The sequence below is a fragment of the Antennarius striatus genome, chromosome 5 (genome assembly GCF_040054535.1).
Source record: "Antennarius striatus isolate MH-2024 chromosome 5, ASM4005453v1, whole genome shotgun sequence".
NCBI classification, from domain to species: domain Eukaryota; kingdom Metazoa; phylum Chordata; class Actinopteri; order Lophiiformes; family Antennariidae; genus Antennarius; species Antennarius striatus.
The window spans coordinates 5,165,062-5,193,048 of NC_090780.1; the positions used below are offsets into that span (position 1 = coordinate 5,165,062).

A 27,987-nucleotide genomic window follows, 5' to 3' on the forward strand; every position below is an offset into this window, starting at 1 on the left:
TATTGTTAAAAATGACAGTTTATGGGCCAGGAACAGGTACTACCAACAGAGAAAGCAGTTTTATTTACATGTTATGACATTATGAAAGCAGCCAGTTGTTAAAAGTGTTGTTAAGAAATACATAGCACAGATTTAAAAAAACGTTTTATATCAACAATGAGGTACAGGCACCTTGGGAATGCTGACACTGCCATTTGTCATATAAACATGACATTCAAGGCAGTACGGTAATCTATTTAACAGATTGATAAAGCTGGTAAAATATGTTTTTTGTTGGGTTGGATCTAACACCTAAAAATCCTTCACCATTCCAAGAGAAAGTAAGAAAAATCATCTGTTGTTGATGTTTTACATGTACACCAATGCCATCAAGAACAAATACAAGCATAAAAATACATGCATCTTACAAACTATCCCTGATCAGTTTTTACCAAAGTAATAGTTATCAGGATTTAGTTTATCATTATGAAAACCCCTGAAGTTGATATGGTTATCAGCAGACTTTTCCATTTTAAAAATACATAGTTAAAGTAGCATTTTTCATTCCTCAACAAAACCAAACATGCTTGCTTCCATCCTTTTTTTTTTTTTTTTTTTTTTTTTACAATTTTGTGCACCACTAATTCTGGTCTTTGGTTTGTATGGAGAACATTTAAAGCATAATTGAAAGCAATCTTTGGTTGCGTCAATTTGAGACATTTTAATTTACTGTGAGTAAATTAAAATTTAATAAGTGATACTAACCTGATTCATGTCTCATGATAAATAGTCCTTACAAGGTTAAGACAAATGGTAATGCTACAAAAACACAGTATCAGTCCATTATGACAGCAATACAAAAACTGGTCTCTATCTGCCTGGATTCAATAGCTTTATTGCCTGATAATAACGGATTGAAGTAATAAAGTATTGTTTTGTCATTAACTGGGCTCAACAGCACATGTTTGGCATCATTTGATGTTCCAAAAAGCTGTTTAAATCAATCCACTGGACTTTAGGAAAGTTTCTTGACGATGTCTCGCCTCGCATCCAAGAGACTTCAGTTCTTCAGAACTCAAGAATGTCTTAAAGTCCAGTGGATTGATTTATACAGCTTTGGATAACCATGACCTGGATAACCGAGAACCTACACAGACAGCATCATTTGGTGATATTTACAGTGGTCGGTACAACTGGAGTAAAATTAGGAGATCTATAAGTTAGCGTCTTGCTATGGAGTCCCAAACACAGTACACTGTATGTGCTGCAGGTTCCTTTGTGATCTCAAGCTTTTCACAATACAGACATTGTCAGTATCATCTACCAAGCAAGAGGGCAAGAGGAGCTTAATTTTTTGTTACTCTCTCCCCAAGAAGAGCTGGTCATTGGGAAGGGAGGAAAAAGTATTAAGTGTGTTCTTGTTGAATCTGTCTGTGTGTGGACAGTCTTTGAGGTGATAGAGGGGATTGTGTGTAGTCTGTCCCAATGGGAAAGAAATCACATGTGGTGGTATGGATGTCACAATTCACATCTCTGTGTCAGCAACTGGTAACTGGGTGGCAGAGTGTCCATTAGTGGTGGGGGTGGGGTTGTTCCCATTTTCTGGTGGAGATTCGCCATTGACAACTGGCTTGTCAAGGGGTTCCTGGGGCAGGGGGGCCACAGACACCAGGGTGTTGGCCTGGTTCTCATCATCTACCTGAAAGGATTCAGCCTAAGAAAAGGACACAGACAAAACTAATGAGCCTTGAACTGTGAGATCTACAAGCAAGAGCAACAATTCTCAGCTATTGTGAAGCAGAACAGAGACTACAAGTCACACCATGCTATGCCATTGGCAAAATGTATATGATGGATGACATGAGATATCCCTGCTGGAAATGTCATTTTCATTTCAATTCTGTGACATATTCTTGTCTGAGGGTGTTTGCACAAGTTTTGTATGTTCACATGCCTCCAATTAATTCCCATGTCCATCATACTACAACAAGCTGCAGAATACTGCACATATTAGAATACAGTAGTGTTAAAATAGCTACTACACACTGTTCATTCATACATCTGTTTGCTAGTATTTTTATTGCACCTCAATTGTTGGACGATTGCTGACATGCTATCTCTCACACTTAAGAGTGTTATATTAACTGTGTAAATTGCATCACATCATCTTTAGAATAGGTCAGTAAATTCACACATGCTTTTAAAAATAGCTGGAATAACATGTGGATAGTGACGAGAAAAAGAAAAAAAAAAACACTTTTTAACTGGCCTATAAACAGAAGCAGGTTCTTGCCTGTTTAGGTAGAAACGGAACAAGAAGTCTCATCTTATCCACTCACCAGTCTGACCCCTTTGGAGTTCTTGCGGTGTGTCTTGAGGTAATAACCAGATACCAGAAATGCAGCCAGCAACAAGCCACTCAGCAGCATGGAAACCAGCACTAATTTAGAGTTCCTTTCCCAGCGAGGAGCAGCTTCTTCCACATCAGTCTGATGAAACAAACAAAACAGCATGAGTCATGTGTTGACATCTGTCTGTACCAAGCTAGATGAAACACAAACTGAATATGACACACAAGACAATTTGAAATACAGTATAGTGTTAAATGTGTCTGATGGGCCTAGTTGTCACACTGACAGGAGGAGATTTCATTATCCAGTTTTGGGTGTCTGTTGTTACTGAATAACAAAAACAGAAGAAAAAAAAAAAACCCACCCAAATCTTTTGTTGATGTACTACAGAACTCACAGTTTTTCCTCTAGCATCAAGGCAGGGTTACAACAAGAAGATACCAGATTAAGGAACCATAAAACACGGGATGTGATGTTAAAAACTGTCCATTGTGCAAATAGATTGTATGCACTCACATGACAATTGTCTTGATGTTGAGAGTGGCATTGGATGGTATATTCTTAACTAACGTATGATATCAATTTTGGGACACATCCTCAGTGGTGTTCCTTTGAATCAGGGGATGTTTCTGCCCTTATACACTATGCACCCTCATCAAAGGTGGCCAGCTAACGGGTGATCAAGCCTTAGTTTGTGTCCCATGCCAAATTATTAAGATACGACCCCAAGGGACTATGCAAGGCAGGGGTGTCCTCTTCCCTGAGCCTGCCAGACAGCTGAACGCATACCTCATATGTCCTCATGCTTTTGAAGGGTTTCAATCGAATTCCCAGGTGTGTGGTGGGACCTCATAGATGGTGAGTGGTCACATTACCCGAGGGAGAAGGCCAAACTATAGGCACCAAAATTTGAGCTTCCCAGGCAGTAGGGTCTTGATTTGTTCCAGATCCTCGACAACATCCTGCCTTCATTGCTGCACTTGATCCTTGTCCTTGAGGTTTGCACTATACCATCTGCCCAGGCTTTTGACAAGCTGCTTGGATCGTTGGTATCGGGTAATCTCCAATGTGGAACTTCAACTTTAATGTGGATCGTTCATCTTGACTATGGAGACACTTCGAGATTTGCTTGGCTTGATTTTCATCCGGGCCCACTGAATGTTGTCCTGGAGTTTTCCAAGTAGTTGCCCGGTGCGTGCTGCAGTTGTGGTAATTGTCATCACGTCATCACTGTATGCTCGGATAGGTGGTAGATGGAGCCCGCTCTTTGATCGCTCAACACCCAACAATCATCTTGATTACCTGATGATGACCACCATGGCCATAGTGAAGGCCAGAGGTGATATTATAAAGCCTGTCATTATGCCCACCTCCAAGCGTTGCCAGGATGTAGTGAATACACTATGGACTATAATAAAGAGAGGCTTTCTGAAGCTAAAGCACTACTGTCATACAGTATATATCTATATTGTACCTTAATTTTGATGTTGTCATTGTTGAACTTCTTAGTCATGCCGGAAACATCAGCTGCAAATAAAAAAACAAAACATTGTAGTTGTGTCTTTGCTCTAATATTACATGTATATTCACTGAGAAGAGGACGACAACATCCAGTGACAAAACACATATCATAGTGAGTGACCATTACTGTAAAAAAACACAGCAGTGCTGGGCTGTCAGGGCCAGCAAGACCTTCTATGGTGACCTAACATAACCAGAAATCATGATAATATACTGTATATGGTAAAAGATTTTCTGCTACACAGATCGTCACAGTTACAGAGCAGAGCTTCAGCTGAGAAATCTAGACATATTTTCAACCTGGAAAATCTAATTGCTTTTTGCTCCCACAATGGCATAAGGAGGAGAAACCGAAGATTTGATTGTCCGTTTCCTGACCTAGCTAACCTGTCCCCTGCTGGATAAGGGTTTGTCTACCATTTGCAGACAACTAACTGTGAGTGATACCCATGGGTGACAGGCTAATGTAGACGCAAGAAGGCACAAGCTAGTGTCTTACTGTGCCGATCCCAAGTCCGAATAAATAGAGAGGGTTGTGTCAGGAAGGGCATCTGATGTAAAACTTTTGCCAAATCAAATATGCAAATCAAATCTATGACTTCCATACCGGATCAGTGCTGTTCACCTACAGGCTGCCGGTGGAAATTGGACAACTGTTGGTCTAAGCAGGGGAGGGGGAAAGTGTGTTCGTAGGAGAGAGACGAGGAGCGCCAAGACTATAGGACTGAGAGTAGGGACGTTAAATGTTGTAACTATGACAGGAAGAGGTAGAGAGCTAGTTGACATGATGTGGAGGTAGCCATACTGTGTGTCCAGGAGACCAGATGGAAATGTAGCAAGGCTAGAAGTTTAGGAGGAGCATTGAAGTTGCTCTATCATGGTGTAGATAGGAACAGAAATGGAGTAGGAGTTATCTTGAAGGAGTAGTTTGCTAGGAATGTCCTGGAGGTAAAAAGAGTGTCAGATAGAGTGATGAGTCTGAAGTTAGAATCGTAGGTGTGATGTTCAATGTTGTTTTTGGGTATGTTCAACAAGTAGGATGGCAGCTAGAGGAGAAGGAGAAATTCTGGTTGGACTTTGAGGAAGTGATGCAGACCATACCTAGAAGTGAGTTGTCACTGTGGCAGACTTCAATGGACATATTGGTGCAGGAAACAGAGGTGATGAGGAGGTGATTGACAGCTGTGGTATCCAAGAGAGGAATGCAGAAGGACAGATGGTGGTTGACTTTGCAAAACAGATGGAAATGGCTACAGTGAAAACCAGAATAGACAGGAACATAGGGTGACCTATAAGAGTGGAGGTAGGAGCACACAGGTACATATTGTGTAGATGGTGTAATCTGACGGAGATCAGAGACTGCAAAGTAGTGGTAGGCGAGAGTGTAGCCACACAGCATAGAATGGTGGCGTGTAGGATGACTCTGGTGTTGAGGAAGATGAAGAGGGCAAAGCAGAGGACAAAATGGTGGAAGCTGAAAAAGGAAGAGTGTTGCAGGACTTTTGGAAGGAGTTAAGACAGGGTGGTCAGGAGGTGCTTCCAGATGACTGGACTACATCTAATGAAGTGAGGAGGGCATTGAAGAGGATGAAGAGTGGAAAGGCACTCGGTGCTGATAATATACCTATGGAGGTTAGAAATGTCTAGGAGAGGCGGCAGTAGAGTTTGTGACTGGATTCTTCAGCAGTATCTTAGATGGAAGATGCCTGAGGAACGGAGGAGAAGTATGCTGGTGCCCATTTTTAAGGACAAGCGAGATGTACAGAGTTGTGGCAGCTACAGCTATGGGAAAGAGTAGTTGAAACTAGACTAAGGGCAGAAGCGAGCATTTAATTTTCTTTTAATTTAATTAGATATACTGGTTTGTTTCCCAAAGGGAATTAAGAGCACACTCTAGTTAGTAAATACTGTACTACTCCGGAGGTGAGCTGACACCTGGAATGGCGCAGAAGTATGTTAGAGCGGTGCAGGACATGTATGAGGACTGTAAGACAGTGGTGAGGTGTGCTGTAGGTGTGACAGAGGAGTTCAAGGTGGAGGTGGGACTGCATCAGGGATCAGCTCTGAGCCCCTTCTTGTTCACTATGGTGATGGACAGGCTGACAGACGAGGTTAGACGGGAATCTCCATGGACTATGATGTTTGCAGATGACATTGTGATCTGTAGTGAGAGCAGGGAACAGGTGGAGGAGAAGCTAGAGAGGTGGAGGTTTGTCCTGGAAAGGAGAGGAATGAAGGTTAGCCGCAGTAAGACAGAGTGCATGCGTGTGAATGAGTGGGACCCAAGTGGAAGAGTGAGGTTACAGGGAGAAGAGATCAAGAAGGTGGAGGATTTTAAGTACTGAGGGTCAACAGTCCAGAGCAATGGAGAGTTTGGAAAAGAGGTGAAGAAGTGTGTACAGGCAGGATGGAACGGGTGGAGAAAAGTATCAGGTGTGATGTGTGATAGAAGAGTTTCAGCTAAAATGAAAGGAAGGGTGTAAAAAAACTGTGTTGACACCAGAGTTGTTGTTTGGTCTAGAGACAGTGTCACTGAGGTAAAGACAAGAGACAAAGCTGAAGGTAACAGAGATGAAGATGCTGAAGTTCTCTTTGGGAGGGACCAGGATTGATAGGATCAGGAATGAGTACATCAGAGGGACAGCACATGTTAGAGGTTTTGGAGATAAAGTCAGAGGCCAGACTGAGATGGTTTGGACATGTCCAGAGGAGAGATATTGAATTTATTGGAAGAAGGATGCTGAGTTTTGAACTGCCAGGCAGGAGGCCTGAGGAAGACCAAAGAGGTTTATGTATGTAGTGAAAGAGGACATGAAGGGAGTTGGTGTGAGAGAAGAATATGCAGAAGACAAGGCTAGATGGAGGCAACTGATTTGCTGTGGTGACCCCTGAAGGGAAAAGCTGAAAGGAGAAGAAGACCCATGGCTGACAGGCTCCAAGGGAAGCTGAAAATTTGTCGGCTAGGAATCTTTTTGTCTGCAAAGGATTGATTTGGTATTTGGAGCCACACTTAATTAAACCTGAATTGTTTAACTAAGGCAGCAACAAGACACCAAAGCACGACTGGACATCTGAAAACTTCTGTGCTTTAAAAACTTTTGGGGACACCGGAGTAGATTTGTAGCTCAACGAACAGGTACGCAACTACACGTACCTGCTCTTGCTGAGCATGACACAGACCTGCATTACCACTTGTCCACTAAGAGAGTCTTTACTGGGACATCTGGCAAAATACAAAATGACCTCATTCATGCTATTTCAGAAGTGATTGGAGAAGAAATCAAAACAGAAATCAAGAAGCGCTTTTTGTCATTGAAATGGTGGATGAGACAACAAAGTGGGTAACGCCACACAGCTTGCCCTTGTCTTACATTATGTAGCGTAATCAGGTGTCAAGGAATGTTTTGTCAAATAAGAGAATTTATCTAGAGGTCGGCAAGCTGATGACATGCTGCTCTTATTTTTTTCTTTCTCGAGGAATATCAATGTTGTCTGGACAAAGTTATGGCACAGTATTTCTGATGGCTCAGCGGTGAGTTGTTCTGTGACATACTTGTGTGTCATCTGTAAAAGGTGTGGCTGCTGGGTTCTTCTGTGCGAGTGACAATAAAAGGAGTGGGGCTGACGCCTCTTCAGGAGTGATGGTTTTTGTATCCTTTGAGAGAAGTTATAAACGCCTCAATCCCCGAATGCTACATTAGTGGCAGCAGTGGGAGCTGCTTACAGTATTATGAGATGTATTTATCCAAGTTTAAACTAAGTACCACATCACTAATGGCCTACTAGTTAAACTGGACGGCCCGCCACTAAAATACAGTAGCATGCTCCTGGACTCAGTTCAACCCAAATGGACTCAGCTATTAGGATGACTGGATTGTTGTTCCTCTCCAAGGAACCATCACCTTACCGTGGTGGAGAGGTTTGTGTGCCCTAAGGATCCTGGGAGCTATGTTGTCGGGAGTCTTGTACTCCTGGTAGGGTCACCCAAGGCAAACAGGTCTCAGGTGAAGGGCCAGACAAAGAATGGTTCAAATATCCCATGAAAAACGGAAAAGGGAAAACTGTGACCCTGCCCGGAGGAAGCCCGGGGCCCACGTCTGGAGCCAGGCCTGGACGGAGGGCCCGTCAGCGAGCGCCTGGTGGCCGGGTCTGCCACGGGGCCCGGCCGGGCTTAGCCCGAAAAGGCAACGTGGATTCTTCCCACCCCTGTGGACCCACCACCCGCAGGGCAGACCGATGGGGTCGGGTGCGCTGCCATATGGGTGGCAGTGACGACAGGGGGTCACGACGGACCAGACCCGGGCGGCAGAAGTTGGCTTTGGGGACGTGGAATGTCACCTCACTGGCGGGGAAGGAGCCGGAACTTGTGTTGGAGGTGGAGCGCTACCAGTTGGATCTGGTGGGGCTTACCTCCACGCATAGCCTCGGTTCTGGATCCAAACTCCTGGATAGGGGTTGGACCTTGTTTTACTCCGGAGTTGCGTCAGGCGTGAGGCGCAGGGCGGGTGTGGGGATACTCACAAGCCCCCGGCTGAGCGCCGCTGTGTTGGAGTTTACCCCGGTGGATGAGAGGGTCGCTTCCCTACGCCTTAAGGCTGGGGGGGGGGAAAACTCTGACTGTTATTTGTGCATATGCACCAAATATCAGTTCAGAGTATTCGGCCTTCTTGGGGTCCCTAAATGGGGTCCTTGAAGGGATCCCTGCAGGGGACTCCATTGTTCTCCTGGGGGACTTCAACGCACACGTCGGCAATGATGGAGACACTTGGAGGGGCGTGATTGGGAGGAATGGCCTCCCTGATCTGAACCCGAGCGGTGTTATGTTGTTGGACTTCTGTGCTAGCCACGGATTGTTCATAACTAACACCATGTTCGAACACAAGGATGCTCATAAGTGTACCTGGTACCAGAGCACCCTGGGTCGGAGGTCAATGATTGATCTTGTGATCGTATCATCTGATCTTCGACCATGTGTTTTGGACACTCGGGTGAAGAGAGGGGCAGAGCTGTCAACTGATCACCACCTGGTGGTGAGTTGGGTCCGTTGGCGGAGGAAACCTTTGGATAGACCTGGTAAGCCCAAACGAGTAGTGCGGGTGAACTGGGAACGTCTGGAGGAGGACTCTGTCCGTGAGGCCTTCAATTCACACCTCCGAAGGAGCTTCTCGTGCATCCCTGTGGAGGCTGGGGGCATTGAACCTGAATGGTCGATGTTCAAAGCTTCCATTGCTGAAGCTGCAGCTGAGAGCTGTGGTCTCAAGGTCTTGGGTGCCTCAAGGGGCGGTAACCCTCGAACACCGTGGTGGACCCCGGTGGTCAGGGAAGCCGTCCGACTAAAGAAGGAGGCCTTCAGGGGCATGTTGTCCCTGGGGACTCCTGAAGCAGTTGCAGGGTACCGACAGGCCAAAAGGACTGCAGCCTCGGCTGTGATGGAGGCAAAACAGAGGGTGTGGGAGGAGTTCGGAGAGGCCATGGAGAAGGACTATCGGACGGCACCAAAGTTGTTCTGGAGGACTGTCCGACACCTCAGGAGGGGGAAACGGGGAACCATCCAAGCTGTATACAGCAAAGATGGGACACTGTTGACCTCGACTGAGGAGGTTGTCGGTCGGTGGAAGGAACACTTTGAGGAACTCCTGAATCCAACTACCCCAACTGACCCGTCCTCTGTTGCAGAGGCAGAGCTGGAGGATGATGGGGGATCAGAGTCAATCTCTCGGGGCGAAGTCACCGAGGTAGTTAAACAACTGCACGGTGGTAAAGCCCCGGGTATTGATGAGATTCGCCCGGAAATGCTGAAGGCTCTGGGTGTTGAGGGGCTGTCGTGGATGACACGCCTCTTTAACATTGCGTGGAAATCTGGGACAGTGCCGAAAGAGTGGCAGACTGGGGTGGTGGTTCCTCTTTTTAAAAAGGGGGACCAGAGGGTGTGTGCCAATTACAGGGGCATCACACTCCTCAGCCTCCCTGGGAAAGTTTACTCCAAGGTGCTGGAAAGGAGTGTCCGGCCGATTGTCGAGCCTCAGATTGAGGAGGAACAATGTGGGTTCCGTCCTGGTCGTGGAACAACGGACCAGCTTTTTACTCTCACAGGGATCCTAGAGGGGACTTGGGAGTATGCCCATCCAGTCTACATGTGTTTTGTGGACTTGGAGAAGGCATATGATCGTGTCCCCAGGGATATACTGTGGGAAATACTGCGGGAGTATGGAGTGAGGGGGCCTCTTCTCAGGGCCATCCAATCCCTGTACGCCCAAAGTGAGAGCTGCGTTCGGGTTCTCGGCAGTAAGTCAGACTTGTTCCGAGTAGCTGTTGGCCTTCGCCAGGGCTGCGCTTTATCACCAATTCTGTTTGTGATTTTCATGGACAGGATATCGAGGCGTAGTCGTGGTGAGGAGGCTTTACAGTTTGGTGGCCTGAGGATTGCATCACTGCTTTTTGCAGATGATGTGGTCCTGTTTGCGTCATCAGCCTGTGACCTGCAGCGCTCACTGGTCCGGTTTGCAGCCGAGTGTGAAGCGGCGGGGATGAGGATTAGCACCTCCAAATCTGAGGCCATGGTCCTCAGCAGGAAACCGGTGGAATGCCTTCTCCAAGTGGGGAATGAGGTCCTTCCACAAGTGAAGGAGTTTAAGTATCTTGGGGTCCTGTTCACGAGTGAGGGAACAATGGAGCGTGAGATTGGACGGAGAATTGGGGCAGCAGGAGCGGTATTGCAGTCGCTTTAACCGCACTGTTGTCACAAAGAGGGAGCTAAGCCGAGAGGCAAAGCTCTCCATCTACCGTTCAATCTTCGTTCCTACCCTCACCTATGGTCATGAGCGATGGGTCATGACTGAAAGAACGAGATCGCGGATACAAGCGGCTGAAATGGGCTTTCTCAGGCGGATAGCTGGTGTCTCCCTTAGAGATAAGGTGAGAAACACTGCTGTTCGCGAGGGGCTCAGAGTAGAGCCACTGCTCCTTCGCGTGGAAAGGAGTCAGTTGAGGTGGTTTGGGCATCTGGTGCGGATGCCTCTGGGACGCCTCCCTAGGGAGGTGTTTCTGGCACGTCCAGCTGGGAGGAGACCTCGGGGCAGACCCAGGACCAGGTGGAGGGATTATATCTCAACACTGGCCTGGGAACGCCTTGGGATCCCCCAGTCAGAGCTGGTGGATGTGGCCCGGGAAAGGGAAGTTTGGGGCTCCCTGTTGAAGCTGCTGCCCCCGCGACCCGATTCCGGATAAGCGGTGGAAGATGGATGGATGGATGGATGGATGGATTGTTGTTATCAGTTGTCAGCATGTACTTGTAACTTCTATTGGGTATCTACCATTCCATGGAGAGGGATCCCTCATCCGTGGTTTGCCCAGAATTTTTTTTTTTCTTCTTGTAAAAAGTTTTTGCTGAGTTTTCCCTCACCCGGTTCAAGATTCTAAGGGTAGAGGGTGTTACTCAGTAGAGTTACCTGTCCAGATGGTAAATCTTTCAACGGCAGAATTCATTGATCGAGTAAATACCAGTTTTAGCAGTTTGGAACAAAGGAGGTAATGCTTTTGTCAGATTACAGTTATTATTTATCCGGAGCTTAAAATGTATTACACAGTATGTCAACACATAATATATCATTCAAATGTCATAACATTGTATTTTGCAAACATTTTCTCTTTCTTTCATTTTCTAACTTTCTCTTCCACGAGAATGTTACTGACCTTCGACATACTGTCCAGACACAATAATTTCATCAGTGTTGTCCTCCTGGAAGATTTCTAGTTTACAGTCTCTATCACAGAGTTCCTGCAGTACACTTTCAATCTTTGCTTTGGAGTTTTCCTGCAAACACATTTGTTTTCGTTAAAATATTTTCATTTCAACATGTGAACAATATAATTTTTAATATCTTCTAGATTGTGTCAATTTTTTGGCATTTAAAACACAATTTTGACATAACTACTATCCTCCCTCATGCTCTTGTTCACCAAGAGCTGTCACAAATATGTACACTCTGCATACACAACTTTTTAATGTGAAATGTGCTTTCCCTTTAAAGCCCTTTGATTTTGACTCAGGATTGGGCATACAGTATGACTTCCTAGAGGACTGTGCAGCCAACATTGAATAAAATAAGAGACCACATGATCCTGTCCATCGCTCAGCTGGATGGAGATAACACTAAAAGCCGATATAAATACATTATCCCTTCATTTTGCAACACAAATCAGAATACCAAATTCCATTATAGAACTAATCTACTCCTTAACAACGCAGCAGCCAAAGCTTTCTGACCCTCCATGGAGCTTCACTCTGTACTCCACAGTGTCTTCTGTTCTTCTTTAGATGGGATGAAAAATAAACACTGGTGTTGATTTGTACAATCAACAACTGAGCAACTTTCATGTCTCCCTCTCACGGACGCCATTTCAACAGACTGCCGCCTCACATCCGAAGCAAAGAACTCCGTCTTGGGGATGGCCAAGCCCTTGGGCATGTCAAATATTCTGTCCAATAGCACAGTGTCTAGTCTGATGTCAAGAATGGCTATTCTAGCGCAATATGATCGATTCGAGTCGTTCAGAGCCATCACTTCCTAAAACTCCAAATATCTATTGATGCAGGGAGCGTTTGTTTACCAGATTCTAGGAGTTGGTCGGGTTAGGGAGGACCACTATGTATATGTAGAGACCTGAAAAAGTGTGATTTTCATAAAAGGGCCCCTTTAGGCAATATACTACATACAGAACAGAACACACACAAACCTCAGCCAGTCAAAATCAAAATAATCCCTCTATATTTAAGTACAATGTATTCCTCATGGAATGGCTTCTTCAAACTTAAATGAAGGCCAAAAGAAAGCTGCTTATTATTATTATTATTTTATGAGTTATTATAATTATAATTATTATAATTATAATTATTATTATAATTAATTATAATTATAATTATTATTAATAATAATAAAAATTATTCATAGTAATATCAATGTTGTTGTTATCAATAATAACAAGAAGAAGAAAGAGAAAAAGAATGTTTTTATTTCATGTGGATGGAGTTGTGGCTTCCACAGTTTAAAAAAAAAAGATAAATAAATAATTTGGAGGTTTTTTTCTGATGCAACTTAAGAGCTCTTAAAGCTCTAAAAGTTAAAATCTTAATATTAGGTTGGATAGAACTACAAACAAGTTGTAGAGGGAAAAAAACATATTATATATCAATTTGTGATATGTTGCAGTTTGTTTGTAGTACAGCAAGTTGTTGTTTGTTACAACAAGCTGTTGTTTGTAGTACAGCAAGTTGTTGTTTGTTACAGCAAGTTGTTGTTTGTAGTACAGCAAGTTATTGTGCTCACAACTGTTTATGCACAATGTGAATACTGAAGACTGCATTTACTGCTTGGGCTTACAGAGAGCCAAAGAAGCTCATCACATCTTGTGGGTTCAGACCTCAAAATTCTTACCTAAGTCCGTCTGACCTCAAAGCTGTGGTCCTGGGAAGATTCTTTCTAAACAACCAGACACACTCACACTGCTGCATCAGTCCTCAATGATACTGTAGACACAATACTGTAAACACCACAGTGTGGCCTGCCTATTGTGACGCATATACAGCTGTATTTACTTGGAGTATCACAGGCTTCCTTCAGTTTTGTTGATTCATAATCTTTGAGAGTCACCACTCACTGTCTCAAAAATAAGTAACCACATAAATAAATAACCACTAAATAACTAAAGTAAGTATAGAGATAGGTAAATATGATTCTAAATCTACACGGCATAGATTTTTACTCAACACCACACATAAAATGATGTGCGGACAGCTGTAAGGAAGTGTTTCCTGCACTTACACAATTGGAGGCAGCCTTGAGTTTTAGATTGACACCATTTTTGTCCTGGATCGCCTCTTTGCCAACACAGACAACACCATCCAGCGGCAACAGCTGCAGAGAGATTTCAAAACCATTATGGGTTTCCCTTAACTTTTTCCTGTCTTATTCCAGTGTGAACCTTATGTATGTATGTATTTATTTATGCATTTAATAATTTCAGCTCACAACGTGATGGACAAGTACATTGAAATACCTGACCTCCTTCTCTTGCAACCATGTTTTTTTGTGTTTTAATTAGGTACATTACTTTATATAGCAATAAACTAACTTGTCCTCACTTGATTCACTTTGTTTCTCTGAGATGCAGTCAATTCACTTATGTATATGTTACAAATTTGTATCTAGTTTTATCTTGAAGCAGTTGTAAACAAAGCCAAACAAATGCAGCCCATGGAGACATATTCCATTTCTTATGTAAAGCCAAATCAACAATATTCCTTTGTTTCAACTACATTTTCAAATAGTGGTTGTTGCCAGATTTGACACTTTTGGAAAAATGCAATCACACATCCCAGTATTGTTGTTTAAGCTATCAATAACTTGTTCTGAGTCTTTGTTATGTTCTCTGGTGCCTAAAGCAAATTACTGTTATATGTGATTCTCTTGATTTCAAATAACAAATTTTGAAATGAGTGTATGTAGTGTTTAACATTAACATTTTTTTTTCAATATTACCTTTGGTTTGTTATTTGGGCCGTCTCCTCTGGCTGGCATCGGCGCTGGGGTCTCTGCTTCAATTACTTTTGGTACATCAGTGTTTGCTTTTACTGTGTTGTCAGCAACCTTCTCTGGAGCTACACCATCATTCTGGTCTCCTGCCTCTGTTTGTGATGCTGCTGTCGGTTCAAGTGTTCCCACAGAAGGGAAAACCAACACCTGTTGATCCTCTGGCCCTGCAAAAGTAATTAATTTTATTTTTAATTTCATATATATTTTGGATGTAAATTTAGTACTTTCCAGTTTACTTTTATACGGACACAAGCTGAATGTGAGTTTCTTATACACCAGCAGTATCTGAAAACAGGACCTCAGTCAGAACTTTTGATTTCACAGACACGTTAATCAATTACATTTGATTAACGTGATCAAATCTAATGCTGCATAATATTTTTCCTTATCATTCCACCACATAATTGGTTTGCTTTTCTTTTGGTGTCTGCAGTATAAGACAATCATTGAGTACAGTATTTTCCGCACTATAAGGCACACTTAAAAGCCCATAATTTTCTCATAAACCTACAGTGTGCCTTATAATCCGATGTGATGTATATGTGGATTAATACTAATAATATTGGTTAAAACAAGATCTCTGAAAAAAAGCCGGCAGTCTGGCCGGCAGTCATGCTGCACTACGCCACCAGGGGGCGCCCCCAGAAGGCATTCTGGCTGTGTGTGTGTGTGTGTGTGTGTGTGTGTGTGTGTGTGTGTGTGTGTGTGTGTGTGTGTGTGTGTGTGTGTGTGTGTGTGTGTGTGTGTGTGTGTGTGTGAAGGGGGGTGGGGTGGGGGGCAGTTTAGGCTTGTGTATTCTGTCAGCGAGCTGAGAATCGGCTCTGGTCTTGTCTTCTTCACTGCGTGCGCTTGGAGAATTCTGTTGGCTTTCTGTAAATAGGCTTGAGAAACTTCTTTAGACAAGCTCTATATGGAAAGATCCATGAGATGACTGTTAGGATTTGGCGCTACAGAATTAAAATCTAATTTGACTAGATAATTTTGTACAACAGTATTTTGAACAACTTTTATCAGTAAATCTGAGAAACTAAGGAGAAAAGCCATGTGTGTTGACTTCTTTCTAAGATGGAAAAGTGATCAAGTGATCAGGTTTCCTTGATGAGGTTCAGAATTGCCTCCTTGACATAACAATAGGGGCCGTTCACAGTTGATTAAAGGTACTCAGACAGTCATGAATGCTCCATTTAGTGGACGTATAGCGCAACTACAGCCGCTAGAGTTTTTTTAATTTATTTTATTTTTTTATATTATATGCGCCTTAAAATCCAGTGCGCCTAAAGTGCAGAAATACTGTATGTGCTGCAGTATGATAAAATTTTGGGAGTATTCTCCTGCAGTGTAATTCTGTAGCATTATACAATAGTATAATGCAATTATGGTGTATTTTACTGCATTATAATACAATTCAATATTTTTATTGCAATCCGATGCCTGTTTTAATCAATGGGTCCTTTGTTTTCACTGAAAATAAATTTCTATAATAAACTTATTTAATATTTTTCTAAATGAATGGTAATACTGTTTTAGAGCAGCTAGTGTTTCTCACCATGGGCTTCAGTCATCTCTGGAATCATGTCTCCTCGTATCTGTGCCTCTGCTTCCACAGGTGGGATGGTCATTGAGACGATTTCCTCTTCATTTGCCATAACTTTTGCTGTAAAATCAGAATCAGGCTTCATGTCAACTTGTTTTGAAAATCATTAATTTTACAGTGACCTGTGTTAGTGGGATCATACAAAAGTTAGTTGATTGTTTTTCGTTAAACTTTGTAGCTGGGTTTTTCTTTTATTAATATATATACTCTTGTGATCCCCGAAGGGGAATTAGAAGCACACTCTGGTCACTCACATGCACACATATTGTATATAGTGTGTACAGGCCCTGTAACACACACACACACACAAGGGGCCTGGAAACATGCAAAGCGGGTGGGGGTAAGTGTTAGGCGGCTCCATCGTGGTGTGCCCCAATGAGCAACTTGTAAAGGGGGATAGTGCCTTGCTCAAGGGCGCCTTGGCAGTGCTTGGGAGGTAAACTGACACCTGCCACTATCAGCTTACACTCCGGGTGGCTGGGCGGTAGCGGGAATTGAACCGCCGATCTTGTGATCATTGGACGACCCGCTCTACCGCTGAGCCACTTCCTAGTAGAGAACCCATAAGACTTTGTTTATTTGGATAAACATGTGATTTCAGCAAAGTAACTATCAATCCCCCTCAGTGTTCTGGAGAGTTTCTGTGACTTATGCAGTGAAAACAGTTCAATTTGACCTCAATTTGATGAGTCTCAGAATTGAGGAATTGTTTGTTCTGGTTCTTTCTAATCCAGTAATGGACTCATTCCTCTGTTCAGTCTGCAAAAACAAACTCTTGAGCAAAACACAGACTCCTGATAGCTCTGATATCCTGTTGCCTACCACTGAGATGAAATTTGCCAGTTCATAGATGGTAATCCTTAAGCTATATGATAAACTCTTTCTATGAGATTTTGTAAGAAGTGCTATGTTAGCTAGTTAGTTAGTTATGGCGCTTGCAGGTGCTCCCACGTGGCGGCTATGCCTCGCTAGGTCCGGGTCCATCTCTCTCTGTTGTGGGCAACTTTTTTGGCTTGGTGTAGGAGCATCTTGATAGACTTTAGGTCCTGTGTGACGCTGTTCAGCCAGCGGAGATGGGTCGGCCACGGCACCGTTTCTAGCCAAGGCATTGTGGGTTAATTTCCATGATATCCCTGGCCAGATATCCTGCATCCTTGAACAGAAGATGTCCGAACCACCTCAGCCTTCTTTGGGCATTTAGTGCTGAGGCTGGGGGTTGTTTTGTTCGGGCTCTGATCCTCTCATTGCTGATGAAATCAGACCACCTGACATCAAGTATTCGTCTCTGGCACTGCATATCGAAGACATCAATACGTTTTCTATCCTGAAAAGTATTGCACTATGTGCATGAAGTATATTTTTTACTATTTCTGTGCCAGATATTAGCACATTTGCCGCGTTTTTTTCCCCAGAACGCTAAATCTGAATACCCACACTAATAAGGAAGTGATGTCTGACATCTGGTAAAAACTCATTTTCTGACATGAGCTGATAAAAAGTTGTTTTTAGAAAAAAGTCTTGCATGGTGTCCCTTTTAAATTACTCAAAAAAAATCACAAGGTATGGTGATCTATCCATCCATTTTCCTGAAGAGGCGCCCACTGTAATCACCGTCTTCAGCCGGTTTTCTGCCTTACAATAGTATATTTTTTGTAGCAGATATTACTGTTATGCATCCCTGCCTATTATGCTCTTGGCCTTGTTATTGTAAATAAAAACTGGTTCTCAACTGACTACAGCATGAAGTCAGCTCTGAAAACCAATTTTGAATATTTATTTTAACGTTAATAGTAATCTATCTCCTTTTTCCACCAAGTTTTGTGTAAATCTATGCAGTACTTTATGTGTACTCCTGCTGACAAACCCGCAAACAGATTGTGCTGAAAATACTGATATACCTAATTAGGTACTGACTAACTGTCATCTTATGAATACTGAGTAACTAATCAGACTAATAATATTCTATACCACTGGCGTCGCGTCCAGAGTTTCCCTCGCCTCACGCCCTATGCCAGCTGGGTTAGGCTCCAGCTCGCCATGCCCCACACAAGCAGATGCAGCGGGTAAGAAAATGGATGAATGAATGAATGAATTATATAGCATTAATTCAATGAGCTAATAAGCTGCTTTAATATAATTACAAACTTTGTTTTGTATCATTATCAATGTACAGCTCAGCCAATCTGCACTTATAACATATTTCATTGGTCTATATGGCTTTGTATTATCTTCATGTGCAGGATCATTTTACAATTGTATGAATGCAGAACTTAAAAAGAAATCCATCTTTAGCACAACAGTTGTCATGTTAATGGGACCTGAATTAATTTTCCAATTTTTACATTAGTGGTGTCACTGTAAGACATGTCTACTGACTTTCTTTGATAAATCATTGTAACAAACAGGTGCCACAAGAAAAGAGTAAACACTATGTGCTATGCTGGAAGGTGAGGTAGGAATGTGGTCTATATGCTTGGTGTTGGCAACTGTCTGTCACAGCTGTCAATTAAATGGTATCTGAATGGAGGAAATAAATGTGCTCTCAGTTTGCTGAAAAAAAACATCAGATTCACTGTCGTGATCTGTTTTCTAGTATACTCGAGTCAAGCCTATTATTGTGAGAAAGATCTAGAGTCAGTATTCAAAATTTCACTATGGAGACAGAATGTTGCCAAAGTTATTGCCTCATTCTGCTATCGTCAACATCTCTGTTATGCCATTAGGTGCATTAGTGTGCCTGTGAAATGCTGACAAGTGAAATACCTGTTAACCTTGTTAATTCTGGCTTTTAGACCTTGGTCTGCATCCTACATACAGCCGCCAACCTTCACCCATTTTTGGGTGGTCCGTAAGATTACTCTACTGGATGAGGTCCATCTGGATTAAATCTAATTTTCTTTCGGGCTTTTCCCTTCAGGGGTCGCCACAGTGAATCAGTTGCCTCCATCTAACCCTGTCTTCTGCATCCTCCTCCCTCACACTAACTACCTTCATGTCCTCTTTCACTACATCCTTAAACCTCCTCTTTGGTCTTCCTCTAGGCCTCCTGCCTGGCAGTTCAAAACTCAGCATCCTTCTACCAATATATTCACTATCTCTCCTCTGGACATGTCCAAACCATCTCAGTATAGCCTCTCTGACTTTATCTAAAAACCCTCTAAGATATGCTGTCCCTCTGTCACACATCACACCCGAAACTCTTCTCCACCCGTTCCATCCTGCCTGTACACGCCTCTTCACCTCTTTTCCAAACTCTCCATTGGTCTGGACTGTTGACCCTAAGTACTTAAAATCCTCCACCTTCTTGATCTCTTCTCCCTCTAACCTCACTCTTCCACTTGGGTCCCTCTCATTCACACACATGTACTCTGTCTTACTACGGCTAACCTTCATTCCTCTCTTTTCCAGAAAAAACCTCCACCTCTCTAGCTTCTCCTCCACCTGTTCCCTGCTCTCACTACAGATCACAATGTCATCTGCAAACATCATAGTCCATGGAGATTCCTGTCTAACCTCGTTTGTCAGCCTGTCCATCACCATAGCGATCAAGAAGGGGCTCAGAGCTGATCCCTGATGCAGTCCCACCTCCACCTTGAACTGTTCTATCACACCTACAGCACACCTCACCACTGTCTTACAGTCCTCATACATGTCCTGCACTGCTCTAACATACTTCTCTGCCACTCCAGACTTCCTCATACAATACCACAGTTCCTCTCTGGGCACCCTGTCATAAGCTTTCTCCAGATCTACAAGAACACAATGCAGCCCCCTCTGGCCTTCTCTGTACTTCTCTATCAACATCCTCAAAGCAAATACTGCATCTGCAGTACTCTTTTTTGGCAAGAAACCATACTGCTGCTTCATAATTCAGTTTGTCTCATAGAAATTTGATTCAAAGGAGCAAGAGTGCAGAGGTTGAAATGAATTGTTTATTTGTAATCATTTTATCTTGTCTGATTTATAGGAGCATACTGATAATGATACTGGGACTAATGGGTAACAACAGTTTGGATCTGGGGTGATCTTGTGGGGAATAACTAAAAATTAACTTGTATTTCCAAATTTACATGAAGAGAACCATCAAAATTGATATTTGAAACAATGCCACAGGTTTCTCTACCCATTCTGTAAAGACCCTCTCTTTCACAAGTCTTGTGCTGATGATCTCACTGGACCTCAAATGTGCCTGCTACATTTTAATTCAGTAAAACATGTACATAACTTCAGATATAATGACTCACTCTTCTGCCAAGTTCTCTGAGTATCCATCACTCCTTCCATAGACACAGTGACGTGCAGTAAGGTGAGGCAGGTGAGGCACAGCCTCACCTACCCTCATGAAAGAAAAAATTGAAAAATGGAAGAAATAAATTAAATGGTTATATTTATCAAGTGATGTGTATTATATAGTTATTTTATATTTAACATCACGGATTTTAGATCATTTTTACTCAAAATTACTGAATTTTCACATTTACATCTGAAATGCTGAGCAGAGACCAGCGGTGAGACACCAGCCAGTCGAGCCACACCATGGATTGGGCAATGGCTTGTCTCGCTGTGCAGGTATGCTATACAGTGAGACCGTAATGCTATCTCTCTATATGTCGCTATTAAAATGTTCAAACACATTTGCTCTATGAACTAAATTCCCATAATTTAGCTAATGTATATAATATACATAATGTATAGTGGTTTTTTTGTCCACAACAGTATGTGTGTAACGTCTTTCATGAGTTGAGTGGTCCTGAAACCTATAGGACAATGCATGAAATGAAGCACACAGTTCTCAAGCCTCATGGTAGGGGGCGCTGCTGATCCCAGGGATTTGGCCGAGGATTCTTCTTCCTCGGCTGTAGAAGAAGTGACAGTAAACTACAATCTTTAGTCAGCGCGTCAAGTACAGCTATTCATTTGTTTTCCGCTCGCCTTGCCTTACTATAAAAACGGAGGATTACAAATCTCAACTCAAAATGTTTTCCATGCTTTTGTTCAGAAGGAGTGGCATATGGACTTTATTTATAAGTAAACGTAACATACAAGTAAACGTATAGGAAACAACACAACATTTTTTTAAATTAAATGTGCTTATTGTGTGTTACAGTTTGTATGTGTAAATAATTCTGCTCTGAGACTTTAAAAATGACCTGTTGCTAATTAAATGGTGAATAAGCTAAACTGTAGGTTCATATTTTTGTAAATCTAATTATGGTGAAATCAGTGCCTCACCAGCCATGAACCTCACCGCACGTCACTGCATAGACACAAATGGTTGTTATTCACCAGAGTCCAAATGTGTTAAACCCTATGCATTTAAATTGTCTCTTATTGCCAGTATTTACAGAAAAAGCAATGTCTCAGAGAGTGCTAATTGTGTTTAGTTGTAATTCTTGACTCTAATATGTAGCGGTTGTTTTATTTCAGCCAATACTTGACATTTTTTGAAAAATTATCATACAGCCGAACAGCATCCACAAATTCTTCCTTTCTTTGCTGATGAAAACTGATTTGAACAAACTACTCCAAACTATTGTCTGATATCTCATATTAGACATGGGAGATATTCACAAACCCAGACCTTCACATAAGTACACTTCCCTTTCAGTCTTTTTCTGCAATGTCAAATATAATTTATGATATTGATGTAAATATAATCAACTTTATTAATCCCTGAAGGGAATTATTGGTCCACTCTAACACAAACTGCTAGTTAGTCACATGCATACTGTATATGTACATATGTAAATATGGTGATCCCTCATTACTCGCGGTTAATGCGTTCCAGAACCACCCGAAATTAAACAAAATTGCAACAAACTATTTATTTTGTTATTTACGCTAATTTAATAGATACATTTATCAACTCTCCCATACTGATATTAAACCACCTTATATCTGTATCACCTTTTCCAACACTCTTAGAGATTGTTTTAAGTGCTTTTAAGTGTTTCTTGAAAACACTGAAGTATTAAAGGAACACTCAGTTGGATGCTGTCAGCCATTAGAATGCGTGTACGGTATCAAGTCACTACCTACTAAAAATCTGCGATGAGGTGAAGCTGGGCATCTTGAAACGCAAAGGTGCGGGGGATTACTGTAAGTGGATACAGGCCTGTAACACACACACACGGTGCCTGTAGGCATGCAAGTGATGCCTACACTTGCATGCCTTCAATGAACTGGCACCTCCGACTGCCAGGTCACACTCTGAAATTTTTCCTGTCACGGGTCTTGAACTGAGACCTAGTGGACTGAGCTTCTGCCGCCCCATAATCATCATGTCCTGCTATCAATCGAAATAATACAACAATGCAGCTAAAGGTCTGACTTCATTGCTCTTGAATATTTTCCCACTATATTGCTCTGAGTGACGGCTGTGCTTTAGAAATGTTCTACCCCCACACACCCCATCTCTTGGGACTCCCAGTGAAGGAATGTGGCAGGATTTAGAAGAAGACAAGCTTGATACTCCACACCCTTCTCTCTCCCAAATACTCACGCAGAGCTATTCTCAGGAATCCAGCTACAGCTAATTCATATATTGAGGTCTCAGAAAGCTTGTCTGAAAATTTAAGATACCGTACAACTTGATATGTGCACTGATTCTTCTGCTACTACTGCATGTTTCATTGCACATCCTTTATTGGATGTCTAAATATATGAAGCAAGAGCCAGCCAACTTTGATCTTCAGTTGCAGTGTGGCTGCCACAAAAATCATGAACTACCCTCAGGGAGGACAACAGCAAAATGACATTAACTCCTCCTTGTTCCCCAACTTTCTTTACTTTATTAACTTTTAACAAGTTTATTTTACTAACTTCACTAGTAACGTTTGAAGCTGCAAATGTGAGACTGTCAAATCCAGATTGCTTCTACTATACAAACTCAAGATATTTTGTCAATGCCTATCCTCTTTGATCAGGTCTGTGGAAAAATTCCTTGTGTGTATGTTAAACATATATTCAAAGACATTTTGCATGGCAATGTTTTATATTGTATACTGAACAATAAATTCAGTATACATTTCAGCATTTCTGGGCAATGATGATGTAAGTAATTTGAGGCACGGGCAGAAGTGACAGTAAGTTTTCTTCTGTTGCTTCTAGCCATGCCTCAAATTTCACAGAACCACATCAGTTTTTCTGGTATCATCTTAGAATCAACTGTACAAAAATTTGATACCAAAGTACACCTACTCCTCCACTTCGTCCCTCCAGCACTTAACAAAATTTGCATTTTCAAAGTGAAATTCATAATGGAGAAATTTGTAGGGATTACATATCTCATGATTCTGCTAAAAAAAGTTTTTCATAAAAATGAACCCAATAACAGTTCAGAAAAAGCGTATGAGGGTTTGCTATGATTCAAATGAAGCTCCAGATGGCAATAAAAGTTTCTATTGTGAAACTGCAAACATTAATTTGTTGTTTTCTCTTTTTTGTAGCATGCATCTAGAGGAGTGTTTCATTAAAGAGTGTTTTCATAATTTTGTATTCTGTTATTCTTAAAAAGAACTGAATTTTGAGAGTTTATAGCATGCTGAAGAATGTGACACTGACACTTGGATCGCTTAGGGTTAGACTTGGTTTGCAACTCTATCCTCTTTGAAACATCAGACTGCTGACCCCACTGTCTTGACCTTTCTACCCAACCTCCTCCCCTGTCATTCCTGTCAAAGCGATTAGTAGCAAAATCTACCTCATTCTCCAGTCTTGGCAGAAAAGCAAACAGATCTCATGGTTTCAATCAGGCCCATGGATACAGCACCTACTTCACAGGACACTGCAGCAGTACTCACCCAACCCCACCATGAGGCTGCTGCAGTTCCATACCGAACACATGATGCATGTTTCTTGGGACCGTAATCAGGAAACACGGCATCTGTTTTCAATTGAGAACATTATATCAACCCACACCCAACACGCACACACTAACAATTGGCTGCTGCAGTTTTACAGCCTTGTGCAATAGCTTGAATGAAGCAGTTAGGTTTGAGCGTGTACAAGAAGACAATTGGAGGATCTTGTTACACACTGAGGCATATCAGGAAGTCGATAGCACAAAGGCTCAGTATTGATGTTGTCCACAAATTTTTTTTTTAAATCTACCAGTGAGTACTTGTACATACATTAAGTAGTCATATTGGAAAAGCAACCTTAATAGAGCTGTAAATCAGTGAGGTAGAAGGACTGCACTTCTTTCATGGCTTCTCACTCACACACACAAATGCAGAAGGAGCTGCTGTGGGGGGCCCTGGCATGTACATCAAGAGCAGCGGCAGCAGCCCAGAGATAAGTGAACAAGCTAAGCCAAAATCACCAGGCAATTTATTTAGCTATTTCAAAACATTATTTGAATCACGATTTAGATTTTTACATGCGTATACTCTTACTCTGACTTACATTTTTATGTACTTCACACATCAGGTAATGTGCTGGTTGGTCTATGAGGCATCCTGTTTGGCTTGACCAGCTCAGTTCTTATTGTAAGGGAATTGTCACAAAGCAATGTGTTCAAAAGTATTGGAAAAGTTACAAGACAAGGTTGTCTAGGGCCAAGTGAATAGAACGTCTCTGCTAGTATTAGAGAATGAGACACACTATCAGGAGTGAATGAGGATCTCATGTGTGTGCAACTACCTTGACTCGACTGCTGCTTTATTCATAGATGGGTCTTGTGTTGTGTTGTGTTGCGTTGCGTTGCGTTGTGTTGTGTTGTGTTCTATTGCGTTGTGGTGCATCTGTTACTTTACTGAGGACTACACAAACAATGATTTCCATAATTAGATGCTCTGAGGTCTGCAGCAAGGTTTCTTAAGAGTTTCCTGAAACCACTTCACACAGTAGACAAAGCTTAATGGGCATCAAAATTGTTTCTAAGTACAGTTTAGAGACATTCACACAGATTATTTTTTCAATAGTCAGACATTCCTGCAATACCACCAACAACAAAGTAAATCCTTCACTCTCTGTGTTTCGCTTCATTCCCTGGAGTCTTCCACCCATTGTTTCTAATCATTTCATGTGCAGCAATTGCTACCACAAGTACCCTCCTGGTTGCCTGGGCAACGCTAAAATCTGTATCTGCTCTGATCTCATCACAGTAAAGTTATTCATTTAACACCTTTTCATAAGTGAATATTTCCCCCCTGTTGCACACTTTAATGTTGCCAAGTCATTTCAACAGAGATCGTAGTCTGACTCCAGAGACACATTCTTCATTCTATAGTGGAGACATAGCGAAACTTAAGTGGTGTTCTTTGTCTTTGCTATGTTTCTCATCAGTGTAATATTTGATGTCAGCTCCAGTGTAATTCTTTTTTTTTTTTGACAAGCACTATTGGCATAATTGCAGAGTTAACATCCTTAACTCTTTTTTTTCGCCAACACCAAATAAAATAAAACTTTTACTGCTTCCATTTGTAATTATGCAGTATTAAAATGTTAAAGTTTTTTCATTTCCCAAATCAGCCACTTCTCATTGTAATTTTTCCAAGCTCATAGTCAATGGGCATGACAGAGGTTTTGAATTTAATTTTTTTAAAATTTGTTTTTCTTGTGACAACTGAAAGGAGTCTATGATGGTGTGGTCGTAGTTCATTCTTTACCCGATTTCTTTTGACATCTTTAATCTGCTTACTCTGATTTGAACTGAGCATATCATTATTAAAATTTTTACAGATATCTTTTCATGAACATAATCAAAATCAATATCCTACATTTTTTTCCAGCTTTTTTTGAGGGATGAAACTTATTTTTTAGGAATTACACACCCAAATTGATTTATATCTTAATATTTACACGAATGAGAGAGCCATTAGTGCTTCATATAATAATAATAATAATAATAATAATAATAATAATAAACTAAATTTGAATTTACTGCATTCTTGCATATGAAGAATAGTATAATGACATTAGAAGATAATTTAGGATATCAGATAAATAACTGTTTTTCAGGTCAGCTATGTGAACAGCATGTCATGTTTACACATACTTTAATAGGACTGGGCCTTCTCACTAGACTCAGTACTACAGTATATCAGCATAGTTGCATTTGAAAGGCACGTAACTCCAAACCCTCCTCTGCTTACACTTCAACTTGCCTCACATTACAAAGCTAAAAATATGCGCACACATTTTTGTATGTCTTAACACGGTCAAAATCAATTCCATGAAATGGCAAACAAAGCTCCAGAGGACAGCTCACAAATTGTTGAATGAAAGTTTTAAATACATATAAAAAATCTTTTTTAACGTCTTCTTTATTGGATGCTGTAAAATAGTAAATCCAGAATAATCGTATTACTTCAAACTTCTATATTTAGGACATCATAATGAGCCTAAATCCATTATTTCAAATGGTTCCTTTGTTTGCCAAAGTGAACTTCAGAGTTTTTTTGTCAGCATAATGGAAAAAAACCCCTACATTATCAAATCTGGAACCTCATGTTATATATTAGTTGTTAGTACAGAGATGTGATAGCATTCCAGAAAAGGAAAAGGTTGTAGGGTTAAAACCTGGATTCAACTCCAAAACCATTCAAACAAACACTCCTCGACCGCAATCCCCATCCCTCTTGGCACACCCTCCCTCCTTTTTTCAATGCAGTGGCCAGTTTCCCTCTGAAACCTTTACCCTCTATATATAATATTCTCTCACTACTCACCATTTGATACTGACATGGTGAGGAGCAAAGCAATAACCAGCATTTTGAAGATCTTGTTAATTCTCTGCAGAGCTGATGCTGCCATTCCTGTCCTAAGAGTACACACGTCCAATGGGTGTGGAAGAAAAGGCGGAGAAAGAAAAGCTGCTGGAGTCTGAGCACTTTGGGTATCGTCTTACTCAGACCAGGACGGGGTAGATAAAGCACTGCTTGTGTTCTGTCAGGTTTTATATAGCCCCCCACCCCACTCCCCTGCACTGAGGACCAGCCCGACACCCGTTTAAATTTAACCCTTCCTCTATGCCCCCACCCATTTTGCAATTTTGCAGAAGTGAGGCAGATGGAGGGAAGATGGAGAACTGATCTTATGAGTGTTGTGCTGCATTTTTCAAATCCCAATCAGTGTTTGTGCTTGAATACATATTCCAGTTTTTTTAAACCATCAGAATCATGCTGGATCATCTTTCATTGTTGCAGCATTGTAGAATTATTTTAGATGATCAGTGCTCATGCCATTCTTTGCTCACATGGGTGTGTTTGCTTTGTGAGCCCGTCTGGACGGGATCAGTAATCCTCTGCACAATGAAAGGTGATAGCTGACAAAAAACTGTGAGACCCTGCTCCTTAATAGGCTTATTGAGATAGACTGTGGAGCAGAATATAATTCTCCAACAAACATGTGATCCACTGTTATGCTAATGTTTTTCATCCATTTTAATGTTCCCAAGCCCCAATAGTCAGCAAGGTCATCAATCAATTGTCACTGCATTAGTGAAGACACTAGAGGGTCTACAACCTTTCACACTTCCCTAGGTTTGAAAGGACCTCACATCTTTTTGTTTTACTTTTGTTGGGGGTTCTCATGATAAGTAACACATCTGAAAACACTGGTGATGTTACAAAATGACTTGTTAAAAAAAAAACACACTATCTTGGACAACATGAAATAGCAGCAACAGAGAGTTGACAAAAAGAAATTTGGAAAACTAAATGTCATGAAAATCTTAAAAACGTAATTTGACACCATTCCTTGCAACCCGAAGTTCTGCTGTCTGAGTTTTGGCCCCATTCTTACCCTAATCAGCCCATTTCATCCCTGCTACCACTCCCCCCTCCTTTCTGAAGCCCTATCAGTCATTCAGCTTGAGCAGCAGGGCACTGAAGTGGACAACTGTCCTCACCGTGACTGGAGATGAGCTTAACTGACATCCTCTGGAGAGAAAACAATGATGGGCCCATACAGTATCCACAGCTGGACCTCAGCAGGAATGTAACCA

At 41.8% G+C, this 27,987-nt stretch overlaps 1 protein-coding gene across 2 annotated transcripts; it reads right to left on the reverse strand.

Annotated features, from left to right (window-relative positions):
* Positions 1–27,964, reverse strand: si:ch211-286o17.1 (hematopoietic progenitor cell antigen CD34). 2 transcript variants are annotated; one of them, XM_068315345.1, is made up of 8 exons: positions 27,892–27,964; positions 15,990–16,097; positions 14,390–14,607; positions 13,673–13,765; positions 11,544–11,664; positions 3,805–3,857; positions 2,319–2,468; positions 1–1,693 (listed from the first exon to the last, which is right to left on the reverse strand). In XM_068315345.1, the coding sequence occupies exons 1-8, from the start codon at positions 27,947–27,949 to the stop codon at positions 1,505–1,507; spliced, it is 990 nt and encodes a 329-aa protein (XP_068171446.1). In that variant the 5' UTR covers positions 27,950–27,964; the 3' UTR covers positions 1–1,504. The 2 variants fall into 2 exon arrangements, with proteins under 2 accessions (XP_068171446.1, XP_068171445.1); XM_068315344.1 differs by lacking the exon at positions 27,892–27,964 and adding an exon at positions 26,711–26,899.
* Between the last annotated feature and the right edge of the window lie 23 nt (positions 27,965–27,987).